This window comes from Artemia franciscana, chromosome 7 (assembly GCF_032884065.1).
Source record: "Artemia franciscana chromosome 7, ASM3288406v1, whole genome shotgun sequence".
NCBI classification, from domain to species: domain Eukaryota; kingdom Metazoa; phylum Arthropoda; class Branchiopoda; order Anostraca; family Artemiidae; genus Artemia; species Artemia franciscana.
In genome coordinates, this window is record NC_088869.1 from 50,517,786 (window position 1) to 50,542,132 (window position 24,347).

General features: G+C 33.6%; 1 protein-coding gene across 2 annotated transcripts in view; it reads right to left on the reverse strand.

Moving 5' to 3' along the window:
- LOC136029422 (xanthine dehydrogenase/oxidase-like) overlaps positions 1–24,347 on the reverse strand; it is a 135,913-nt gene that overhangs the window by 85,555 nt on the left and 26,011 nt on the right. For both annotated transcript variants that reach the window (XM_065707797.1, XM_065707796.1), the window contains exons 7-12: positions 22,324–22,465; positions 20,270–20,514; positions 15,264–15,467; positions 11,571–11,761; positions 2,670–2,783; positions 1,249–1,454 (exon numbers count right to left, since the gene is read on the reverse strand). In XM_065707797.1, the coding sequence (XP_065563869.1) occupies positions 1,249–1,454; positions 2,670–2,783; positions 11,571–11,761; positions 15,264–15,467; positions 20,270–20,514; positions 22,324–22,465 (1,102 nt within the window). The remainder of the gene's footprint in view (positions 1–1,248; positions 1,455–2,669; positions 2,784–11,570; positions 11,762–15,263; positions 15,468–20,269; positions 20,515–22,323; positions 22,466–24,347) is intronic.

Consider the following 24,347-nt stretch of genomic DNA (forward strand, 5'->3'; position numbering starts at 1 on the left):
AATTTTGACTGAAACTGTTATTGCCAGGACCATCTTGTTTTTACTGTGTCGAAATTCTAACTGCAAGGCTACAACATCAGTTATCTTTGTTTTAATTTCTTCCTTGACAAAAATAGATGGCTCTATTCCATTTGAATGGAATGGAGAATAATGCGGGGCTCCAATGTCGCCAATAAAGTTATTAAAGTTGTCAACAATATTAAGGAACCATTTTTCTAGGATAACTTTGTTGACTTTACTACTTTCGTACAAAATTTAAACTTAATTTAGCATTTTCAAGAAAGTCCGCAAACTTCAGCCAATAGAAAATTTCGAATAAACCAAACAAACAAGTATCTACATATATAATAGTACATACTTAATGAAATATTTTGCTTGGTAAAACAAAAAGGGTTAGAAATTTTATTTTTTTTATCTAAGCCTTACTTATTAAAAGGGAAAAAAAATGCTGAATAAGATAGTTTTCTCAGCTGCATGTCTGATTAATTCAGTTATTTGCTATAAAAATTGTTGTAAAGTCAAAATGTTGAAATTCTTGTGCGAACGGGACAAACATTATAGTGCACAATTTCCTGAAAAAAACTTTATTGATGCCGCGGCAGACACGCATTAAAGGCTAGAGAACCGCAGCGATTTTTTCTAAAAACGGCCGTATTTTTTTTCAACACAGGAGAAGTATACGTCATTTTTTAAACTAAGAGTGATTTTTATATTGCTCATTTCCAGCGTTTCTTACGCTGACTTACTTAACTTTTAAAGTTTGACTAAACAAAAATGAAAAGTTTCAAAACTAGATTTGTAGAAATACTCATGGCCGAGGTTTAAGCACACGGGATGTTGTTCAAGACGCTGTTTCATTGCTTAGCTAAAAGAAATATTTTCTAATTGGAGAAAGGTTTAAAGAAAATAGAAATAATTGCCAAGAAATCGATGCTTTTTGTTATTAAACATCAAGATGCTGCTTCATGGCATAGCTAAAACATTTTTCTTATTGTGGTCAGGTTTATTAAAAATAAACAATAGTTGCCAGGAAATAGATGTTTTTTGTCAAATAAACAGTATTAAATTTACACACACGTACAGTTAAGACACTGAAAGAAAACGTCACGTCTACACAGCCCTTACAAAACTGTATATTTATCTTTAAAATTAGCTTTGAAATACAGAACTTACACAATGAGATAAGGTTATTTTATCTTATTTCTTATAATCAGTGTACACTTTACCTATTTAATGGATAGTACTTACCAGTAACCTGTTTTAAAGCTGAAGCATGGATTAGAGGCCGACCAACCATATCAACAGCTTTCTGCTCAGGGTCTACTTCTTCATATATTTGTGCACTTTTTATAGAGCGATGTGCCAAGCCGTCAATTGTGCTACTGTCATAACGGTTTTCAGTTCCAATCGCTAAAAGTTCTTTGTTTACAATATTGTAAAACTTGAAGAAGAAGCTGAAATAAATTAGAAAACTACATTAAATCTGGGTTAAATACCAGAATGACATAGGAAAAGCACTATTTATTCATCAAAGAATCTTGAAGAAAATACAAGCACGCCACTTTGAAGCTCCAAAAAGTTGTCAGAAGGCTTGAGAGGAGACAAAAAGACTTGTAAAGTGTGTATGAAGAGAATAAATATCAAAATTCACAAGTTCCTAGGGGAGAGGGGTGGGTGTCGTCGAGAATTTATTCAGAAGACAGGATATAGAAGCCAAGTTCAATAAAATTTTCATCATTTTTGAACTGAGATCATGAAATAAGTTCTTCTTTTACTTAAAACGTCAGAAAATATAAAAAGCCGATACGATGGATTTTGAATTAAGCTGCCTTCTTTCTTATGTTTTTGCATATCATAAGAAAAGATAAAGCTTAATCTTAAAACTTGTTTTCACAAGTAAATGTTAACAAAATTTCATTTCTAGTAAAATAAAAATAAAGTAATAAAAATGGCAGAAAACACAAAAATTTCAGAAAGGACACTAGATGTTGATCAGAAAAACTAAAACAATGGAGTAGAAAAACTCCAAAAACATGAATATTTGATAAAATTAATAGTCAGTTAAAAAAATCGTATAACCAGAGCGAAAATAACTCCTCCGATCTTAATACAAAAGAGAAAAAATATTCAAGTGCTCAGTAAAATTAACAGGACAGCCATGTTTCTTTTCACAGATATCTTAAGCAATATTAGCAGAATAGAGGTGTGATATTCATACTAACGCCCGGGATTTAAGCAAGAACACTCTGTACAATGTCCTAGTACTCTCCAAAGATATTTTAAGTGTTGACGTGGCCTGTGCCAAAATTTTAATTGTGTGTTTTTCAAAGTGACGTGGCTTCACAAGCCCAAATTTCAAAAGAGGATCGCACGTATACGAGCGGTTGAATCGCTCAAACGTCAACAAAACAACAACAACAACAGGACGGCCAAAACTTTAATAATCAGAAAGAATAAGTCCCGAATATTTTAACTATAGCAAAATCATGTAAAATAACATAATCTATTAATAGTACAAGTCTTAAAAGGTGCTTACAGAAACATTTACGAAGGGTATATAACATAATAATTGGAAATTTTCCAAGAATAATTTACAATGTTAATTTCCACCTTGTTACTAAAAGGGTTCCCACTCAAAAATTATAATCATAAAAAAAATTATAAAATACCTTAATGTCAAAGACTGACGGTAGGCAGTCATGCCTCCTGGTGCAGAGGGTGATAACGGAAGGTCCTCGAGTAAGGTCTTCAGTACTACATCCATTATAGATTCATTCCATTCTCTGAAACAAATAGTCAATAATATTCATTTAATTTATTTCAAATGATTCAACAACCACATAATAAAGTAAAGTAAGGAAATCTTCACACAAAAACTTTAGCAAAAATTCACAAAAAATGTGTCGTATTGTCTAAAAAGATAAGTCGATAAAAAGTATGTCTTCAAACAAGTCTTCATTTTATCTGCATCAAGTGAGTAGGCCTTCAAGTAAAGACACTAAATGTAAAAAAAAAATTATATATGTAATTTTTGCAGATCATTCGACAAATGAATACCCAAGGAAAGTAAGGCGACCTTAAGAGTAAAAACTTAGCACTACTTCCACTTAAGATGTATTTTCTTCTCTAAGAAATTCTCAACCAAAAATATTTAATTTATACTAAAATGTGAATTAAAGAGGTGTTAAGTGGGGACCATGGATAAGACTGCTGAAAATACGGAAGATGCAGCCATATGGCATAATAGTAAAATATTGTATTGTCATGTTAAAAATTTGAGAGGGAATAGTCAATCTGAACATGTTTCAGTTAAATATAGGAACGAGACCACAATTAGTTTAAAAATAAGTTACAGAATGATGACTGGAACATTTCGAAAATGTGCTAAAGCGTACTAAAGTTACTGGAAATGACATAAAAAATGATAAATAGTCTGTGACACTTTGGAAGTAAACAAAAATTTATTTTGCGAGGAAGAATTAGACTAAGTGGTAGAAGGATTACATAATAATATCAAAGTCTCAAGTGTTGATAGTGCGATAAGTAATTTTTTTTTTAAATTCGGTGGTATTAGCAATGATATTTGAAAAAGGACAAATACGTAGCTATTCTAGGAAAATTTTAATTAAACCCCTGCATAAGAAAGGTGATAAGAGTGAGTGAGGTTATTACAAAGGCATTGACTTCGTTTTTGTTAAAAGCAAATAACTTTTATGCTGATACTTTTCGGACTTTGAGATGCTAGAATTAAAATATTAAGAGTAGAAGAGTGTTTGTTTAGGAGGGGGAAGAGATGCGTCGAACGTATTTTCTTTAAGAGATTAATAACTGAGAAGTTCCCGAGTCATCAGACCCGAGATAGCTGATGAAAAAGTTCCCGAGAAGTTCCTGAGTCGTCAGACCCAATTTAGCCGATAGAAAAGCTTAAGTGAAGATCTTTTCATTGTAAGGTATATCTAAAAATACATTAAACTGATTAGTAACGTATACGAGATAAACATTGCTAAGGTTAAAAAATTATAATTTGATGGACTTTTTTCTATGGAACAGGGCAAAGGCTATAAGAGAGCATAGAACCCGGTGGGGAAAAAAGCTCTCCTAGACATTGGTTATTGTGATAATTTGAGCGGCTTTGGTGAAAATGTTAATAAAACGAACGATTTTTTTTTGGGGGGGGGGGGGGGGTAAGAAGAACTCGAATAAGAAATAGACACATAGACTGGGAATAAGTGAAGCTGAAGACGTAATATTGGGCACCCAGAGGATCGATCAAGTTAGCAGCTTTACCTAGCCAGGTTAAGTTGGTAGATTCATTGGAAATGTTAAAATTATAATAGCCAAGGTCCTGGGTATTTTTCACAGTTGAAAAAAAGTTTGGAAGAACATTAAGATAAGTCAGCGAAATAAGATTAGAATACTAGAAACTACAGTGATAACAGCGGTTAGGTATAGTTCTGAAGCACGGGCTCTCTGAAAATCAGTAGGAGGATTTGTAAGATATTATACATAGGAATTTCCTACACATACTTTTGGGGTTTCGTCAAACTAACTGTATTTCAATTAGTAAGTATTACGAAAATTGTAGTTTTATTCACCTTTCTAGAGCTATTTTAAGAGAACGTTTGAAGAGAGAAAGATAGAGAGAGAGAGAGAAAGAGATAGAGAGAGAGGGAGAGAAAGAGAGAGAGAGAGAGAGAGAGAGAGAGAGAGAGAGAGAGAGAGAGAGAGAGAGAGAGAGAGAGAGAGAGAGAGAGAGAGAGAGAAGAGAGAGAGAGAGAGAGAGAGAGAGAGTATCTCTCTCTATGGCTAGGGTAGGCTCTGCATGTAGAGGATGACATACTACCAGATATCGTCCTTTTTGACCAACCATCGAGGGCCAAACGAAAAGCAGGTGTACCAAAACTGAGTGGGGGAGGCCGTAAGAAAGTATTTAAATGAAATTAACAGTTATTGGGAGGTGTAAGGAAGGAGGATTTAAACAGATTTGCTCCTCCATGGGAGGAGCGAGCACATCTGTGTTGACCTCAGGTGGCTTGGTGCTGCAATGAGTTGTTAGTAGTAACAGTAATAGTAGTAGCATTGACATAGGTAGTTGAAAAGTATTTTGTCAAATCATAAACATGTTTAGTTTTTATTGAATCATTTTACGTCTAAATCTCTAGTATAAACCTTCCGTTCGTAATCGACTGCGCACACTCACGCCGATGAAGTAAAATAAAAGAATTAAAAAGAATAGTGAAAAGACTTCCTCTAATTCCTTTCTCCAAAAATGTTTGACAAAACCTATTTAATGCGCATTGAATCATTGTATGCATATGAATCGTGTTCTATCGAACCACGCATATATTTTTAATTTATATTGAAGATTTAAATCTTCAAGTAAAGATTTCAGGCTTAAATCACCTACAGGTACAAACAAATCAAATTGATGTGCCATTCAGTTCATGCATGGAGTATTATTACCGAAAATATAATTATTGAAAATATAAAAACTGAAAATATATTATTATAAAGATATAAAAAAAGTATATTTAAATTATATTGAATAGTAAGGAGATATTCAAGCTATGTCATTAAAATCTAATTTTACTAAAAATTTTATCTAAATCTACTTTTGAGGCAGTCATATATCCAGAAAACGGTCATCGGAACATACTTAATCCGAAGCAAACCGTTTTATAAACATGAAATTCAGAAGATTTCATTATCTAACAGAGGAATATCAAGAATGAGTCAAGAATGAGGAATACCAAGAGGAATATGAGGATGAGTTTCGCACAGCTTGTGAGGCATATAAACCTTGGGTCGACATTTCAAAGTCATAAGCTATATCAAACATTTTTGTTGTTTACTAATTTATTTATTTTACTTATGATCAAACAATCTTAACTTGTAATGTGTGAACGTAAGGCTATAAGATATCAAATTAAATTCAATCTACCATATTTACAAGAAGAAACATCCTATGAGACCCACTGGTTATATATATATATTAATCCTTCAGGGCAGACTTTTTTTCCGTTTTGGGCATTTACTTACACTAAGCAAGTTTAATTCTACATTCGACTTTTTTTATTTCTATTTTTGTAAGAAAATAATAAATAAACACAATGTTTATCCTTCCTTCCTCTTATCTATTAATCCCTCCCAGTATTGCAGCATAAAAACTAATTTAAACCCTCTTCAAAAAAGGGTTTAAATCCCATCAACATTGAGATTTTACTTGTAACAAGATTAATCTAGTGCCAATATAAGCCAGTCATAAATTTCCATAGAATTTTATAGTCCATCAGAAAACACCAAGACTGAGCATTCGGACCGGTTGTTTTGATTACGTGAGATATATGTTTTTATTTGTTAAAAAACCTGTCGAACTTGTAATTTGAACTATTTAAAATTTGATTGGCTCCAATAAGTGCTACCAAAATCTCGGTATTAGTAAAATGCCATTGTGAATGGGGCAATAACTGCTTATACAGATCCTTATGGTAGCTCTTTTAATTTTATTTCCAAGGATTTACTAGGACTAATTAAATTTAACTCTAAGTTTTCATTTATCCTATTAGTGTGTTTTATTAAAAAAAAAAGTCCTTGCATAAATCCCTTCTTCTGTCTTTTACTTGTAGCTCTACATTTCTCTAATTCTCCAGTAATATGGCTTGTAAAATAATTCAAGTTCTGAATACAAACTTTAGTTCTGAATAAATTTAAATTTTGAACTAAAGTTTGAGGATTTAAACACTAATCAATAAAGTCACTAATATAGTTCTTTTTTTTTACTAATAATTTCAACAAGGATTGAGAGAAGACATTTTCAAATATAAAGATCAGCCATGACCGTAAGTCCTAGTTAATAAGTGGATACAGGGGTTTTAAAACTAGAAAAATAATGAACAAAGTAAGTGATTAGCAATTAAATAATCACAGTAAAATAAATATTTTAACATAACAAATCTCTTAGAAATAAGTCAAGAATATACTGAAAAACAAGTAAATTATATTAAATAAAATACAATACTAATAAATACAATTGTAGGTCTTGTGGACGAAAAATTAAGTCAAAACTACACCCGTTTTGAAAAGGCCAATTTATAATTTTACGTTCTAGAAGAGATCTAGTTTTTGTATTCTGTGTTTGGGTCACAAAATTTTCCATTGCTTTTCAATACTTTGCGCTTTCTTATAGTGAGATTTTGTTAAATTTCGGTGTGTCATACTTAAGAAAAAGACAAACAACAATATTTCCTAGTATAACAATATATTTTGTTGTTGTTTGGGGTTTGATGCGTTCAACCAATAGGTCATACGCGCTCGTATCACTCGATTATTCTGCGTCTTCTGTAATCACTAGTTTGCTTGGGTGTCACTTCAGTCAATATTCACTGGACCAGAACATATATCCCTTAACTGGGGGGGGGGGTTATTCACTTGCAGCAACTGCCTGCGTTGAGAAACAGGAATCAAAATACTGCAACTATGTATTGTCTTACAGCAATTAAAATACATATACAACACAATTCTAATAAATAAACAATTTTACACATTATAACCTGCCTCATACAGCCAAATATAAAAATTTAACCAGATAAATTAAGGATAATAAAACCATCTAAAGTATTAAATAGGATAAGTCTAAAACCAACTATAATATAGTTAGAAAAAAAAACTCTTATAGGGAATGAACCAAACTAGTGGTCTTAACAAATCTACCTCAAAGGTTTGTGCTTAATCATCTAGCCCAGTGGTTCTCAACCTTTTTTACCCATGGACCCCTTTCCCTTCTTTTTATCTTGGTGGACCCCTTCATAGCTATTGGACATAAGAACAATTTTCTATTCTTCACTAATATAAATTTTAAGGTTTTAATTATCAAAGAAATAGTACACGATTAAGCTTTATTTTTAAATGAAAACTAATTTAATACAAATAAAATATTCTACTATAATAATAATAATAATCATTATTATTAATATTATTATTATTATTACTATTATTGTGACAATAACTACAATATTACAATATTTCTTCCATGGGCAAGCAACACAAGCTCACGGAGAGTAGAGCTCCTCAGGCAGTTTAATTCACTCCAACACTATGTAAACTGGATTAAAAAGGAGTTGAAATTAAGTGTGTGATTAAAAAAAATGAAAGGCATGTTTATTCAATGAGATCCCTGTGGTTGATTCTTCTCGGCAAGTTTATTTATATTTGGTTCTATCGATGTTAATGATAGTCGAAGATCACCCCTTTTCATAATGTCAGGTCTCAAAGGTTTGTGCTTGATCGTCTAGCCCAAGGAAAAGATGTGTGGTGTCCCAGAACACAACGCATTGTGAATGCTTTAAATATCTTCTCACAGCGATTTATTAGTATTTCCCTATCTTTTTCATATTTACTAGAGTTAAAGATGATGTGACGTATGTCTTCATACACTCCACATGTGTCGCAGTTGTGGAATGGGGCCATTTTCCAAAGGAATAGTGCTGATTTTGTCTTTGCATGGCCAGATCTAAGACGAAATAGGCAAGCAGAAAAGATGCAAGATTTGAGGTACATTTCTTTTGATGGTTGCTTATAATCATAGAGATCCAGGAATTGGGAATGGGAAGAATGGAGACGAGCCTCATTTTTCAAAAATTTTTGAACTGATTGAAGACAGAAATTCAGTACCAGTAATAGGAGTTTGAGAGATCAGGCCCAGTTGGGAGGCTTGTTTTGTAGCCTAATTTGCTAATTCGTTTCTTGTTATACCATAGTGTGCTGGAACCCATATAGATAGAAGAGATATACCCTTTATTGCAAATTGTGTAACGGAATTTTAAATCGCAATGAAGACATTTCTAGCTTAGTGTTGCTGGTTTGAGAGATAATCCAGAGCTGACAGTGAATCAGTGCAGACAATATATTTCTGACGTTTGATCTCTGTTTGGCTTGAAATGGCTTGAAGTGAAAACTTAATTGTCATAAGCTCTGCAGATAAAATTTTCAGGTTGGGGGGTAAACGGTAGGAAAGAGACAGGCTCTTGAAGGGTATAACTACTGCACAACTGCATTTTGATTCTGTCTTTGAACCATCTGTGTAAACTTGGATGCAGTTCCGATATTCTGCTAACCTTCCCAGGAACATGATTTTCACCAGTACTTGGGAAAGACCCTCCTTTTTTCTAAAGCTGATCTTAGGAATAATCAATTCCCCAATTCCTTTGGGGGCACTAGGAGAATTATCATCCAAATTACCAGTCAGCCTGCTGCTTTCCATGAACTCTTCCATGCCAGGAATGCAAAGGAATCTCTGGAAAGAGGGTATTTCTATTGATTTAAAGCGGACATCAGGGTTGTGGTGGCTAATGATTTCTTTATAGATAATGTGGTTCTTGAGTCTTACTTTCTTTGCAAAATATCTTGCAAGGAGATAAATTTCTTCTGGAGTGAAGAGACTAGATCCCCACTTCACAGTAAATAGCTGTAATAGGAGTAGATTTTAAGCAGCCAAGGGCTCTTCGTAATATTGCATGGAAAGTAGTGTTAAGTTTCTTCAGGAGAAATTTCTTAGCAGATAAATATATAAATGATCAATTTCTTAGCAGATAAATATATAAATGATCCATAGTCTATCTTGGATATCACCACTGACTTGACAATAGTTGAAGCAAAGGCTGTGGGGGCTCCTCTTCTTCCAAGACAGAGAGCATTAATGAATTTTCGTCTTTGTTTGAGACTGCCAATCATATCATCCAGATGAGGTTTCCATGTCATTTTTGGTCAAATACAACTCCCAGAAAGCGTGCGTGTTCTGCAACTACAATCTCTTGTCCATTTAGTTTCACCTGCGGTTTGAAAGCAGTCAGGTTATGCATTTTGCGGAAGCACACACTAACTAACTTACGGCGTCAGAAAACCATATTATCACTATTTGCCCATATTGATAGCATATCTACAGCTTTTTGGGGAGGCTTATTGTAACATAAAGGGTCTCTCCCCACAACTCCAGCAGCAATAGCATCAGCATACGAAAAAAGCTCTGCTCTAAGGACATTTTCAAGGCTTATGTCATGACAATAAACTGAGAAGAGAAGTGGACTTAGAACAGAACATTCGAGGAAGTCCAATGTCGTGAGCTTTTCTCTTAAACTCTGAGTAGGAGCCCCCTGAGGAGGCCTGAACTTCCCTACCCATTAAGAATCGGGGGATTCAATTTACCAGTAGGTCTGGTAAACCCGGTACATATATATTTCTGATTATTTGCCGAATATCAACTCTATCAAACGCTGAGTCCATATCTTAAAAAATTACACGGACTGCTTTTCCTTTTTTGAATCTTTGTCTTATTAGATGTTCTAGTCTAACTACGGCATCTGTAGTTCCCCTTCTAGTGAGAAAGCCGAGCTTTTTAATTTGGATTTGGTCTGATAATGGAGATAAAATCCTTTGTTTTATTACCCTCTGAGTTGGTTTTGCAACGTAAGAAGCGAGTGATATGGGCCGGTATGAATCAACCAGCTTAGGGTCTTTTCCTGCCTTGAGAAGGGGGTTCACTGTTGTCTTATAATAAATCTTAAACAGCAACAATTTTTGTTTTACAGAAAATAGATGACGCAACAAGTTACAATAATTATGGTGTTTAAGCTTCAGTGATCCAAAATTTTTGTTAAGTAGAAACTTATATTTGCTAGATGGCGTCTTATTTGAAATGACGAAGTCAAGATTTTAGCTTCTAAGATTTTATCTTCCTGTCTGTGGCTATGTTTCATTCAAGAGAATTCTATTATTTCCTAGCAATTTATGAACTTTATACGGATTTTTTTTGTATAGGTAATATGGAGGTTAAAGTCTCTGGGTAAAACTCTTCATTTTCTTTTAGTAACAATTTTACTCATTTTAATAGCTATAATGTGTAGTAAGATGTAAAAATCAAGTTGATCCACTCCAATTTCATGATTTTAGTCTTAGCTTAAAAGTTTATAGCCAATTTTATTCTTTTTTGTTATGGCTATATTTGGTAAAAAAAAACTCATTAGTTTTGAAGTATTTTATGTCTATTTTAATTTTGCAGTTTTTATACTGAATCCGGACAAACCTCGGAATGAGTCAGGCTATAGCTCGTGGCTGACTAAATCTGCAAGTATCTCGTTTGTGCACTTATTCAGTGCACATGTTAAATTGTTAACTTGGAGCTTTGTTGGTTGTGTCTTTTGGAGGCCTGTTTTTCGATATCTCGATTGTTTTGAGTGCATTGACTATCTCAAAATTCTGACCTAATGCCACAGTCGGAGAGTAAAGGTTTGCCATGGCACAAAAAAGGGCAATAAAAGGGAGTGGTTCCATACAATTAGTTCGTAAGCTGAAAAAGAGCATTACAATTTTCAAATTTCTGATCGAATGAGCCCCTCAAAGATTTTTGCAACCATATCTTTTAGACGAATAATATGACTGACATTATATAAGCTTTTAATAATTAACAATATTTGTATATTGAAAGGATTTACAAATATTAGAAAAATGCAGGGTTATAAAAGGCTGTTGAAATTTTTGGAAAAAAATTATTTTAGAAACCCATAAGATTCACCTACTTGCCGATTATTGCTTGTGCAGATTTCTTTGCAAAAACTGTTGTTGGAGCCATTCCACCAAAAACAAAGGAAGCGTCTTGTATATGAACCTGATTGTCGGTTACTAAGAGGCTGACGCGCATTCCTGAATTAACAATGGCGATGTCATCCTCGCGACGCTTAGACTGTTTGAACGCAAATATATATTCTGTCTAAAATAATAAAATTATTTTATTTAAAGTGTATATACAACATAAGCACATAAAAATATCTAAAATGAGCCAATAGAGAGCTAGGCTTGAAGTGAAGAGTAACTACATAAAAAATTGTATCATACCCAAAAGGAAAAATAGGACAAATAACAAGACTTAAATATATTTTACTCATTTAACTTTCACACTAAATAACAATTCAAAGTAAATAGCTAAGAGTAGTCAAAGATAATGGAAATGCTGGTGCAACATCTACTTAAAGTATTGTTCTCGGCTGGTATATGAAAAGGTTCTCTCGACACCAGTATATATGAGAATTAAACAAAAATTTGGTTGTTATTGGAGCCAGTTTACAAGGAGAAGCATACGGTATTGTGAACAGACACAGTGCACTAACGGAGACTGAGAAAGGATGTGCCTAGGTGGTTGTCCAGACGCTTTACAACATTGATTTTTATTTTTTTATTTTTTTTTTGTCATCAATTTTTGCTTATCACCAAACTACTACTACTACTAGCAACAACTCACCGCAGCACCCAGCCACCTGAGGCCAAACAGCTACGTACGCTCCTCCTCCAACCCAATTTATTAAGAGCCTCCCTCTTTAGACCCTCCCAAGAATTTTCCATTTCTTTAAAATCTTTCTTTATGACATCCTCCCACCGCAGACGAGGACGACCTGCTTTCGGTTTAGCCCTAGACAGTTGGCCGAAAGGACAATCTTGGGTAATCTGTCATCTTTCATCCACAGAACGTGCCCTAGCCATATCAACCTTTGTTTCATTATTGCCCAAGAGAGTGGGATTGAACCACACTTTTTGTACAGCCTACTGTTTGAAATACTATCAGTCAGCCGGGTACCCAGAACAATCCGTAGGCGATTTCTCTGGAAAAAATCTAGTAAATCTTCATCCGCTTTTCAGAGCGCCCATGCTTCACAGCCATATTTGACCACTGCCATTACTGTAGCTTCCAATATTCTAATCTTGGTTTGCATACTTATCTTCCTATTCTTCCAAACTTTTTTATAGCTGTGGTGTGAAAAAATACCCTGAGCCTTAGCTATTCTACTTTTAACATCTTTACTGCTCCCACCTTCTTTACTGATAATACTACCAAGGTAAGTGAAGCTGCCCACCTGACCAATCTTTTCGTTACGTAACGTCATCTTTTCATCTTCACTTATTTCTAGCCTTAGTGATTTGGTCTTCCTCAATCAAATTGATTGATTAAAATGAATCAAAGATTGATTTTAAAACCTATTCTAGCACACTGAACTTGCAAAAGCTCTGTAAGTTCATTCATGTTGTTGACACATTCATCTAGGATGCTTAGTGACATCCAAATAAGTGTTTTTTCATGTAATTTCATTATATTTTCTCTTTGATTGTAAACATGCTATCGTTATTCTTTTATTAGACAAAGTGCTATTGTTTCTGGTGGTCTTTGCAAAAAGTTTTGCTTGGTTCATATGTCATTACTTGTAGGTTTAACTGAAAAAAAACAAACATGCTACCATTGTTTTAAATGATAAGGTCTTGTCTTGCGTTTAAACTTTATTCCTTCCCAAAAGGAGCAATTTACTTGATTGAAAATCATTGCAACCAATATAAAAAGCTTCAGAGGTGGCACTCAAATAGTTGAATACGAACATCTTAATTGGTTTTTATGTCATATTTTGCTCATATTTTATTTTATCTAGTTATTGCCATTGTTTCTAAGGTTTATTTTTTTCTTGCTTTTCATAGCAAAGAAAGGAAAAATAAGAAGAAACTCTTCAGTTTTGCTAAACAGATTTTTACATTTGTTTGTGATAGGTCCCTCGTCCAGGAAAAGACATCAGTTTATTAAGCAGTTTACTTTCCTTTGATTTTTCCCTTACGTTTGTGTAAATTTTGCTATTGTCATCAAAGCACTTGCCTGCAAACCACCAAGAAAAAAGTAATACAAATTCTAGCCCATAATTGTTTCTTCAAGTTTTTCAAAAACTTTCCACAAGATTATTAAGCTTGTCAGACCAACCTAAATCCATATTTCCTTTAAAACACATTTTATTTTAGCGAGCTAAAAAGAAAAAAAGAGCTTTTCATCCCTCCTTGTTAAGGCTAGGCATGTTGCTGATTTGGTTGAAGAAAGTGGTGAGTATGCATATTATTTTTTTTAATATACCAACGATGATGGCTGAAATCAAACTGATTGTGCTTTAAAATATCAGTTTGTGTCCATTAAATTCGAAAGCTTCATTCCAGAAAAACTTATTTTTCTCTGTATAGCTTTTACAGAGTTTTATGTAATTTTCTGTTTCAAACAGTTGGATCGCTTTGTTAGCTCCAGGAAATTTTACAATTTTCATAGCTTCTGACTTAATATTGCAGCTGTTTACTTATAAACGTCCCAGAATGAAAAATATCGACATTTTCATTTTTGCACTTAGGCCATTTAACTGCAAAATTAAATGACTTTAACTGCATGGACTACTGAGTTCGTCTTTTTAGCTATTTCGAAGTACCTGTGATCAAAGATAGCCACAAATCTATTGCTCAATTGTTTCAGCAATTACTGTAGTGGTATAAGAGCATATGATTTTCTTTCAAGGTTGCAAAAGTTTTACTTAGGTTCAGGCGTCTGTATTACAAAAGACTTTTTGAGGGATGGCTCACCCTAATACTGAACCATTCAAATCGTAATCACTGATTTTTTTTTTCTAGTTTGTGCCTCGTTATTTGTTCAATGTATTTAAGAAGATGTTCCATAGACTCTTTTTGTTTCTATTTTTAATGGATAGAATGTATATTTCTTAATTCAGGTAAAACAATTTAATAACATTCAGAACTAATGTGTAAGATTCAGAAATACTGAATTGCAATGCTCTGTTGATTAATTCACAAATTTTTACATTGCGAATTTTGCTAGAAGAGATCAGAACAGACGTAGAAATTTCTTTTTCAAGTATTTCAAAATAAACACTTCTCTTGCGCACTTTGTCAATAGAAAAAGAAATTCTAAAAACAAGATTTGTGCAACAAAATATACATCAAAAGAATTTGATTTTCATTTGAAAAGATTTAGAAAAAAGAAAAAAAATCCATAAAAGAGGTTGCGATCTTAATTAAATTAACCTGCAAAATTAAAAATTTGTGAAAAACCCAAAAGCGGATGTTTTAAGCTCTTGTCCACAGGAGCGATATGATAAATAAAATTTTAAACTTGAAGTTATCTATTTTCAGTGAGTTGGTCGTCACGAGTCCAACAATGTCAGATTTTCTAATTTTTACACAAAGTTGTTTTACCTATATGATAAATATTTCTCATTCGTCGGCCCTATTATTTCAAGTCACAGTTGAACAGTCAGTTGTACACACCCAAAGAATCACTTTGTACATAGTCTGTTCCAGTGTTGAACCGAGAAGAGGTTAAACGCAGGAAAAGTTTAAAGTGATTTTTGAATCTTCCTGGTACAAGGTTCAAATAAAACTATGTACTTTGTAAAAATATTGCTTACTTCTGAATTGAAAGGAATAAAAATTTGACGAATGATCTCATTGCAATTGATAATATTTTTTCTGTATCCTGTAAAGAACTTATCATCCATTGGTACCCAACGCTGACCCTGCACACTTAAAAGAAGAAGTCGAGCTCTTCCTGCCATTAGTATCGGATTCAAATCAGATATAGGCGAACCAGTCATAATATTACCAGATAGTGCCTATAAATAAACAGGTAAATAATGTATGTACACAGAATAAAACATGATAAAAAACAAAATTAAAGGTTAAAACAACATTTTATAATAAATAAACCGAAAGGAAGGTGGCGGTAAATGTGCTTATTCCTAGCCACAGGGGTTGGACTTGTGCATACTTTATTCTCCTAAAATAAGAACAGGAAATTTTACAAAACTCTAAAAGACTTGAATAAAATCAACTTTATCATCTCCAGATAAGGAAGGAAGTATTAATTCAACATCATTGCGATTAAACTCGTAAATCAGAGAAGAACTGTAAAATAAAACATTTTTTCAGGTTTCCAATACTTCTCCGACACTAAATCAGTTTTCCTTACACTGCTTTAAATGAAAAATTAAATAAAAAAAAACTAATTTTTTTAGCTGAAAGTAAGGAGCGACATTAAAACTTAAAACGAACAGAAATTACTCTGTATATGAAATGGGTTGTCCCCTCCGCAATCCCTCGCTCTTTACGCTAAAGCTTTTAATTGTTTTAAAAAGTAGAATTGTGGCAAAGAGTCAAACTTTAGCGTAAAGAGCGAGGGACTAATAACTACTTTACTACTAACAATTCGCCGCAGCATCAAGCCACCTTAGGGCCAATATAGCTACGCACTCTCCTCCTCCATCCCAATCTATTCAGAGCCTCCCTCTTTACATCCTCCCAAGAAGTTCCCATTTCCTTTAAATCTTTCTTTATGACATCTTCTCACCCTAGACGAGGACAACCTGCTTTCTGTTTAGCCCAAGACGGATGGCCAAGTTCGGCAATTTGTCATCCTTCATCCACAGAACGTACTCTAACCATCTCAAACTTTCTTTCAGTATAGACCTAGAAAGTGAAATTGAACCAAAGGAACAAAGAATTTATTCGAAACAAATCTTTAACAGCAGTAAAAAAAAATATTAACGGGACAATTGGATTATTTAGTAGATGAAAACCAAATAAGGCATCCATGTGAAGTCCTGTCAAATCCAGCTGGATTAGTGTTTTTCACCACCCTAGAACATAAGCATTTCTTATTTTTTTAAGAACTTTTTTATCTTTATTTTAAAGACCATGTTATAGGTCTTTTATAATTGTAATGTGGTAAATTTGACAAATTCCTTTAGTGTTCATAAAGATATATTTTACATACACTAATTCTCCGAAGAAAAAATCCATTGAAAAAAATAAGATACTTTCCTCATCTTTCTATAAATTGATTATTTCAGAATCATGCCTAACAATTGTTATTACCGTGAATTCTTGCTTCCTATTCTTATTTCTAAGGCTTTTTAACTTATTCTTCTAAGAAAATTTTCTATAGCGAGAGAAGCCCTACAAAAAGCTTCTTTGAAATAATCCCTATCATGATTGCAGTGGTAGCTGCATTCAAAACTCTTCCAAATATATTATTTGCAACCATGATATTTACATCGTAACCCTGTTCCCCAGTCTTCCCAAATTTAATAATTGCTATCGTACCAATTGCGTTGCAGTCCCTAATGATCATCATTGTTTTCTTTTTACTTCATTACGTAAATAAATGAAGTTATCCACTTAGACTTAACGATGGATTGACCCTCTGCGGGGAATACAAGGTCTGGAATCCGTTTCCAGGTGCCACCAAGCTGGGCAATAGGTTTGCTACCTGTCTCTTTAAAAAAAGACCCAGCAACTAAAACGTCAAATTCACGCTCTATTGGCTCTGGTTATTCTTTATTATTTCATCCTTATCCACTCGGTCAATTTTGTCAGTACCTAATGTCATTTTATATTCTCATATTTTCATCGCAACTAAACTCATGTTAACTCTCTGTTTTCTCTAGCCTTAAACCAATTAGTTTTTGATATCCAATTTGTCATATATAGTTTGAACCCTAGAATTTTGAAACCTCAAAAGATTTATAAATATGCAAAAAATATTTTTACCTAGAACACTCAAATCATCAGAATAACATAAATGGAACAAAGTTTAGCTTCTTATTAAGAACCATGGTCGTCCACTGCCTTTGATATATTACTTGAAATGCAATCATCTCGAAAAAGTCATATAAGTCGTGATGAAACAAAACCCTTCCTCGATTACTGAATCCCCGACAAACTAGCTATTTTATTTCATCTTATTCCATTGTCAATTTAACATACTTATCTATGGCATTACACATGGCTAAAACCTTTTCTGCACCTTTCCTATTTGCTAAGTTTATGATCTTTAAAAATCAGCACTAAAGGAGTATAACAATTCAGAAATATTTTCTAGGCAAAATGATTCGGTCGACATAATTCTGTCCTTTCATAGGCAGCGCAATAGCGCTGCGTAAGTAAAGAAAAATGTGGGTGCAATGTTTTACTTTTTCTTCAAGGCACTTCGTATAGAAGGTGTTGCTGTAGAAACTTCAGAAGGAGCTCATTTGCTAGAAAACTAAAAGTTCTAGTGCCCTGTTAGTACTAGATTTATTGGGGCTACCAGCTATTTGATATTGTATCCTATAGGCTACCACTCTTTGATCTCTAACGCCACAGTTCCGCCACTGGCGGTACCGCTGGAGTCTAGTCACGTGATTGAACGATTAAAAGGGTTCTACAATTTCTTTGCGTTCTAGGGTTGCTACCAATATGTGTTTAAAATGTTTATTGCGTTTTCAAGGGCCACACTATTGGGCAAAAGGTGCCAGAGTCTGTGTCCCTACTGAAAACTCTTTAACTATCTCTTTTTGAGGGTAAGTGGACCCTTCTGGTGATATGTTAACGAAGTTACTTCTTGAAAACTCTTTTCTTTCTCTGCCTGGGCTTAGGGAAAAATAATCTCATTTTTATTCGTCCAAGTATAAACTCTGACAAAACATAAACTCTGAACTCTATAACGTAGACTTTGCAGTCTAGAAGCAAACTAACTAAAAAATTACTATATTCACACAAAGAAACCTGGTATAATCCGATAAATGAAGGCTTCAAAACTCCCAGATTTTTCAATAACGTTATCTATCAATGGCCAAGTCCAGACAGACCGACATAGATTTTAGTCCGAAAGTTTACTTATTGAGACACCACTGATATAGCAACAAGAATTTAGCCTTTTCTTTGAAATTATACTAAGTAAATGTCATCAAGAAAAAGGGAACCTGTCATTTATCTGAAGAACAAGAAGAGGTGGAACCCCAACATGCTCTCTTAAGAATAAAAGTAACATGAGGGTAACCAACTCCCTCCCAATAATTCCCCATCCAATCAAGATTTTGAGATAGCAACATTGTTCGGCATAGTCAAAACTATGTCCATGAGAATATCAGCCTCCGACATCCCTCGGGGCAAGGGCTATAATCTATTGCAATTCACCCATTGCTTACACATAGAAATTTGTTACTGAGATAAAGGGCATCTTTGACCTTAAGAGTTAAAAAAAAAATTAAGGACATACAGGTGACTATTTCATAGAATGTGCCTCCTAATTTGCTTCCTGATCTTCAAAGACCCTTACCTTGGTACAATCACCCTTGGGGAAAAACGAATACGAATAAATGCACATCTGTGATCTTTTTTCTATAAACCTTTGGGCTTTCTGATATATTGATTCTAATGGTGTGATTTTCACAAAGATCACTTGCCTTTTTAGGGTTGTTTCGTCCATTTTTTCAAAGATCAGGTAAATTTTCACAGACTCGAAGCTACTGATCGATATAACTAACTTTAATGAATTTTATACAGTCAAAATCAGCCTACAAAGCCAAGTCTTTTCATATATTGATTGCTATCAAAATTATTTTTTTTAGAATCTGAGTCGTTCCCCAATTGAGCAACTTGCTCATTGTTTTATGCAATTGAGGTCGTTGTCTCAATTAAAAGTATTACCAATTGTTATATATTTATATTTTGTTTAAAAATTCAAGTCATTATGATCAAAGAAATAACCTAGGAGTTTCTGCAAGCTTAACACAGTTTAACACTTTCCTGAACGACAATTTAAGAAAGTGCTGAATGTATTCAATAAATTGAAAAAAAAAATCTCTGAAAAAAAAAAAAAAAATACGGCATTGGAACATACAGTCTCTACCGGTGGTACTGATCTCCGTTTAATGGACCTTCAGGCGGAAACTGCAATGAGAGCTTGGTGGAACTTTCTATAAAATTTTGTAGTAAGACATTCCACAGGAATTGTCATTTAACTGTTGATCTAGACCCATAACTTGGAAGGAATTCCATCCTCTATTCCCACGTATAAAGATATAACTAGCACTTAGCTTATATTCCCAGCACATTCGAAATAGAATTTTATTGTTTAGGAAAGTTTGGAATACTTTTTCCAGACAATCGATTCTTAAGCCAGGGTCTGCAGTCTGCCAGTTGAGAAAAGTTAACATTTGTGTAAAAAGAATATTTTATTTTCAATTTTTAGGTTTCAATAAAATGCACGCACAAATGCTGGCAAACACAGAAGTACCTGCAAATGCAAAAACTAAATACTTTAAAACGATTAAGGACGAATCACTCAATAAGTAATTGTGATCCATTAACAAAGTGATCGATAACTAATTAGTAATATTAAAAAATAAGTAATCAAGGTATTTAGGTTTTCTTAAAAAGCAAATAATTCAGTACTAAAGCTCTAATTACATACGTATGCAAAGAGACCGTGCAGTGGCGTGCTTTATTTTGACCATTTTAGGGCTGTCGCGACACTAAAACGTTGAGAAATGTTTCAATGGGCCTGAGCTTGAACATTGATGGTTTGTTTTCTTATTTTATGCCACTCTTAACCAGATTTATTTTTTAATTTATTGCTTGTCTTGTAACTTACCGCAACATTTCTGATTTGTTTTCCTGCAAACCAAACAAGCATTTTATTAATTGCCAAGAAGGTTCTCGTTTGCTTCTTGCCTCTTTCCTCTATCAAACGGTCGAAAAATTCTTCTATTTCTGACAAGGTGACAGATCCACCAATGACTACGCCATCTTCTTTGACAGATAATTCATGCAGCTGATAGACAGAAATAGGTGATATAAGCGCCGGATAGTTCATGTGCCTATGCTTCATTTCCAAGCCTAAAAGGAAACAGTTGTTAGTTGAATTATTATCAGTGTATTAAGAATTATAACCAACAGATATTCTCTGTGTAGAGTGTAAGGCTGTTTCTCTCTCTATCACTGTTCTGTTTCCCTTGTGTGTTGTTTATAATTTATTTCATGCAATGCGGTGTTCCTTTGTTGTTTTTTTTTTTTTCTATTACCAATCCTGTTAATTTTATTTGAGTTTAATTTTATTGATCGACTTATATAAATTTATTTTTTGCTTTTTTATCCATGTTGGGTATCTCTTGTAAATATTAATTAGTTTTTTTTTCTTATCACCGACGAAAAATTACATTTTGAATAAATTGATAATTAAAGTAGTTTTTGCAAAAACATTCATTGGCATTAAGATTGTGCCTGACCTGGGGCTTCAATTCCCGAAAATGTGAGAAAAAAGGGCAGTCAAAATAATAGTTGCATTTGTCATGTCTGCCCTTTGTGGGCTCTGCCTCTATATTAGCGACGAATTCAATAGATTTTCTTTTCTTTTTTTTCCCTAGTAAGTTTCCTTTTGATCTTACGATTATTTTGACATGATATTGTTGATGATTTTTATTGTTTGAAACATTCGTTTTTGAAGTATTGAGAAATTGTCAAGAGTGGGGGCGTAGGTGAGGTGGCATTATTATCATAAATAGAGCAATGCAGGTTCATTTTATACTTTAAAACCACTCTTTACTTCCATTTGAAGTGAACTATATTTTGTTTATTCCAATTCATTATCGTCTTTAATATTACATTCAGAGTTATGTTAACTGTACGGTGTACGCTTCAACTCCCTGTCATGTATGTTTAAGTTTAATTTTGCGAGAAAATACATCAGAAACAAAGGCTTATTAACGTACAATTACATTTCATAACAAAACAGGATTTTCCTAAATAAATATTTCCCCTTCCTCAACTCTCTCTCCCATCAAATCTCCCCACTTCCGGCTTAAGATGAACTTTTTATCATAATTCTTCAAAATAAAAGGATGGAATGATTAAAATCCCTTGAAATCTGTACTTTAAGGATTCCCAGATAAGTGGAATTTTGTGGTATAACTCTTATCATGATAACAACCCACTTGTGCAAATTTGTTTACGTTAAATAGAAGACAAATTTAAATTCATGAACTGTGCATCCTTAGAATCAGCAAAAAAACAGATTCTACAGACATATGTATATACTGTTATCGAAATTATGTTGTTTTTTTTTTTTTTTTTTTTTTTAGGGTTTCAAGCTTCATTGACAAGAGTCACTCTTTAATCACCATTTATTCCCATATTTTGGTAAGTAATCGCCACTTTTAATTTCTTCTTTTTTAAATTCTTTATATATGGCTGACGACTATAGCTGACGTAAAAACGCGTCGTCTGTAAGTTTATTACATACGGAGGAGGAATTAAATTTGATTTTGCAGAATCTGAGAAAATCTAACATGAAACCATTTGAGTGTAGACTTAAAGATGCTTGGAATATGAGTTACTTGGTGACTGAGCCAAAACTTCTATTTCTAAAAGATTTCTAAGGAGTTTCTCAGAAGTTTACGTTAGCTCAAACAGTGGCAGATCCAGGGGCTAAGGGGGGACCCTGGCCCATCGAGATTTTTTCTGGTACCCTCATTTCTTTTCTTCTTATTTTTAATCTTTTTTTAGAATAAATTCTTCGATTTGGTAAATTATTAAAAGTTTGTCATATTTTGCCTTTCTCTCAAGATTTTGTTCATTGGCACCCTTGTCACATTGGAACTCCCCAAAGTTTTTGCTCTAGATCTTCCCCTGTTCAAACACAGTTCTTACCTACTTCCGTGTTACCACATACAATTTTAGCTTCTGGCATTCTGTCTTTCAGTAATATCAATGACTCCATCGAGCTTGGCCTATACCAAGTAACACGTTTACCTGTAATCTGTATATTTTGGAGGTCCAAAGAAGAGTCCACCTGAAAAGCAAAAAAGTCGAATTTGGTTAGTATCTTATATATCTTAATGAACAATTAAATGTAGTAAGAAGGTAAAACAGAATCGACCCTAATATATAGCCTATTTACTTATTTATTTATTTCTGAACCGTCATATAATACAAAAGTACACAGAGACGGATTATACATAAAACAACCAAAAAAAGGAATATGAGGAAGGAAAAAAGAGACATCACAACTATCAAAACAATTTATAAAGAACATCTATAAAGTACTAAACGACTTTTGAATACATACAACTTTAAATATCACCGTATAAGAAGGGGAAAGCACGAGTGAAAACTAATGTTGCGATTGTATTTCGAAATAAGGTTTGCCGAAGCTATTGCTCGGTCGTCTATTTTACAATTACTCATTGGTGCTGAATTTTGGGTCCATGGGGGTAAATGAAGTAAATATTTAGCAAATTTGAAATATTCTGAACGGAGTTTACGTTTATCTGTTTGTGAGAAATTCTTCCAAAATGGTGCCATCTACAGAGAATGTGGTAGTGCTGTTCAATTATATAGTTTAGCGAAGATTATTCGGTTGAAACGTTTTTTATTTCGGACAATTGAAGCATAAGACGCGCGACATTTTTTTTCAAGGTGGGAAATCAACAGCAAACGGGTTTACTTTAGTGTTGGGCCAATTGGTAAACCAAGAAAAACAAGTTTTTCAACTGAGTTTTTTTTTAAAGAACGTCCCAAATGGACTGACGGTGTGAGACCCAAATTACCCTATTTAAATAGAATAAGCTCATATTTTTCAGAGTAAAATTCCAGCCCCAGTTTAGAATATTCATTCTCAAGTATGCTGAAGTTTTCTTCAATACGCTATGAACCTGCTAAGATTAACGACATCATCCTCATAACAGACAAGTGTCACATTTGTTGCTGGGAGAGGGGTTGACCCATACATTTTTTGGGCGTAAACCAGATGTTTTTAGTTCAATCCTACATAGGTAAGAATTGAAAATTGCTTTATTTCTTCGGTTACGACCGTATTTTCTTAGAAATGGCATGAAAGTACGCACGAAAGACGCTTGGGAACCGCGGTTCACAGCAGAAAAATCTGAGAGAGCAAAACCCGAGCACATTTACAAGGGAAGAAGTGAGCGAAAAAGACTACGACGCTTTAAAATTAAAAAAAAAAGTTCCTTTAGGATTATCCAAAAATTCTAACCTCCTTCATGAAATATATATTGAAAGCATAAAACAGAAAATTTCAAAAATTAAAGAAATCTGTATAAGTAATAGCCATCACTCTACAAAGAGATGGCAGGAATACCCACGCTTAACTACGAAAATTTTCTGAAATTGTCGGGCACTATAAATTGTAATGGAGATCAGTCATAGCAGTACAAAAGCAATCGATACGAACATCAGAAAAGTTGAGAAGTGTCTAGAGCACAATAGGTAGATCTTTTTTAATGAACAGGAAAGGGACATATGCAACTATCTTGTCATTGTATAAAGCAATAAAGCATGATCTTAACTCAAATGATGTTAAAAAGCTGGTCTTTGAATACACTGTTGCAAATGAAATTTAAATGGCAAGCATCAATTAAAATCTGAGTTTATGTGGAATATCAATGAGACTGGCATTCTTACGGTTCTTAAACTGTCAAGATTTGTGGCACCAACAGAGGTTACACAGGTACGAAAACCGCCTCTTCTAAGCGTGGATAAAATAAAAAAATTGTTTTACTTCATCAATGGAATTGACCAAAAAATCTTGTCAGTTTTTATTTTACCACGAAAAAAAATTCCAGCCTGATACGGTACGAAAAGTTACTACTGGCTTTCTAAGACTCGTCAACCGTTGGGCTGGGTGAATGGTAATAATTTTGTAATGGCTCTAC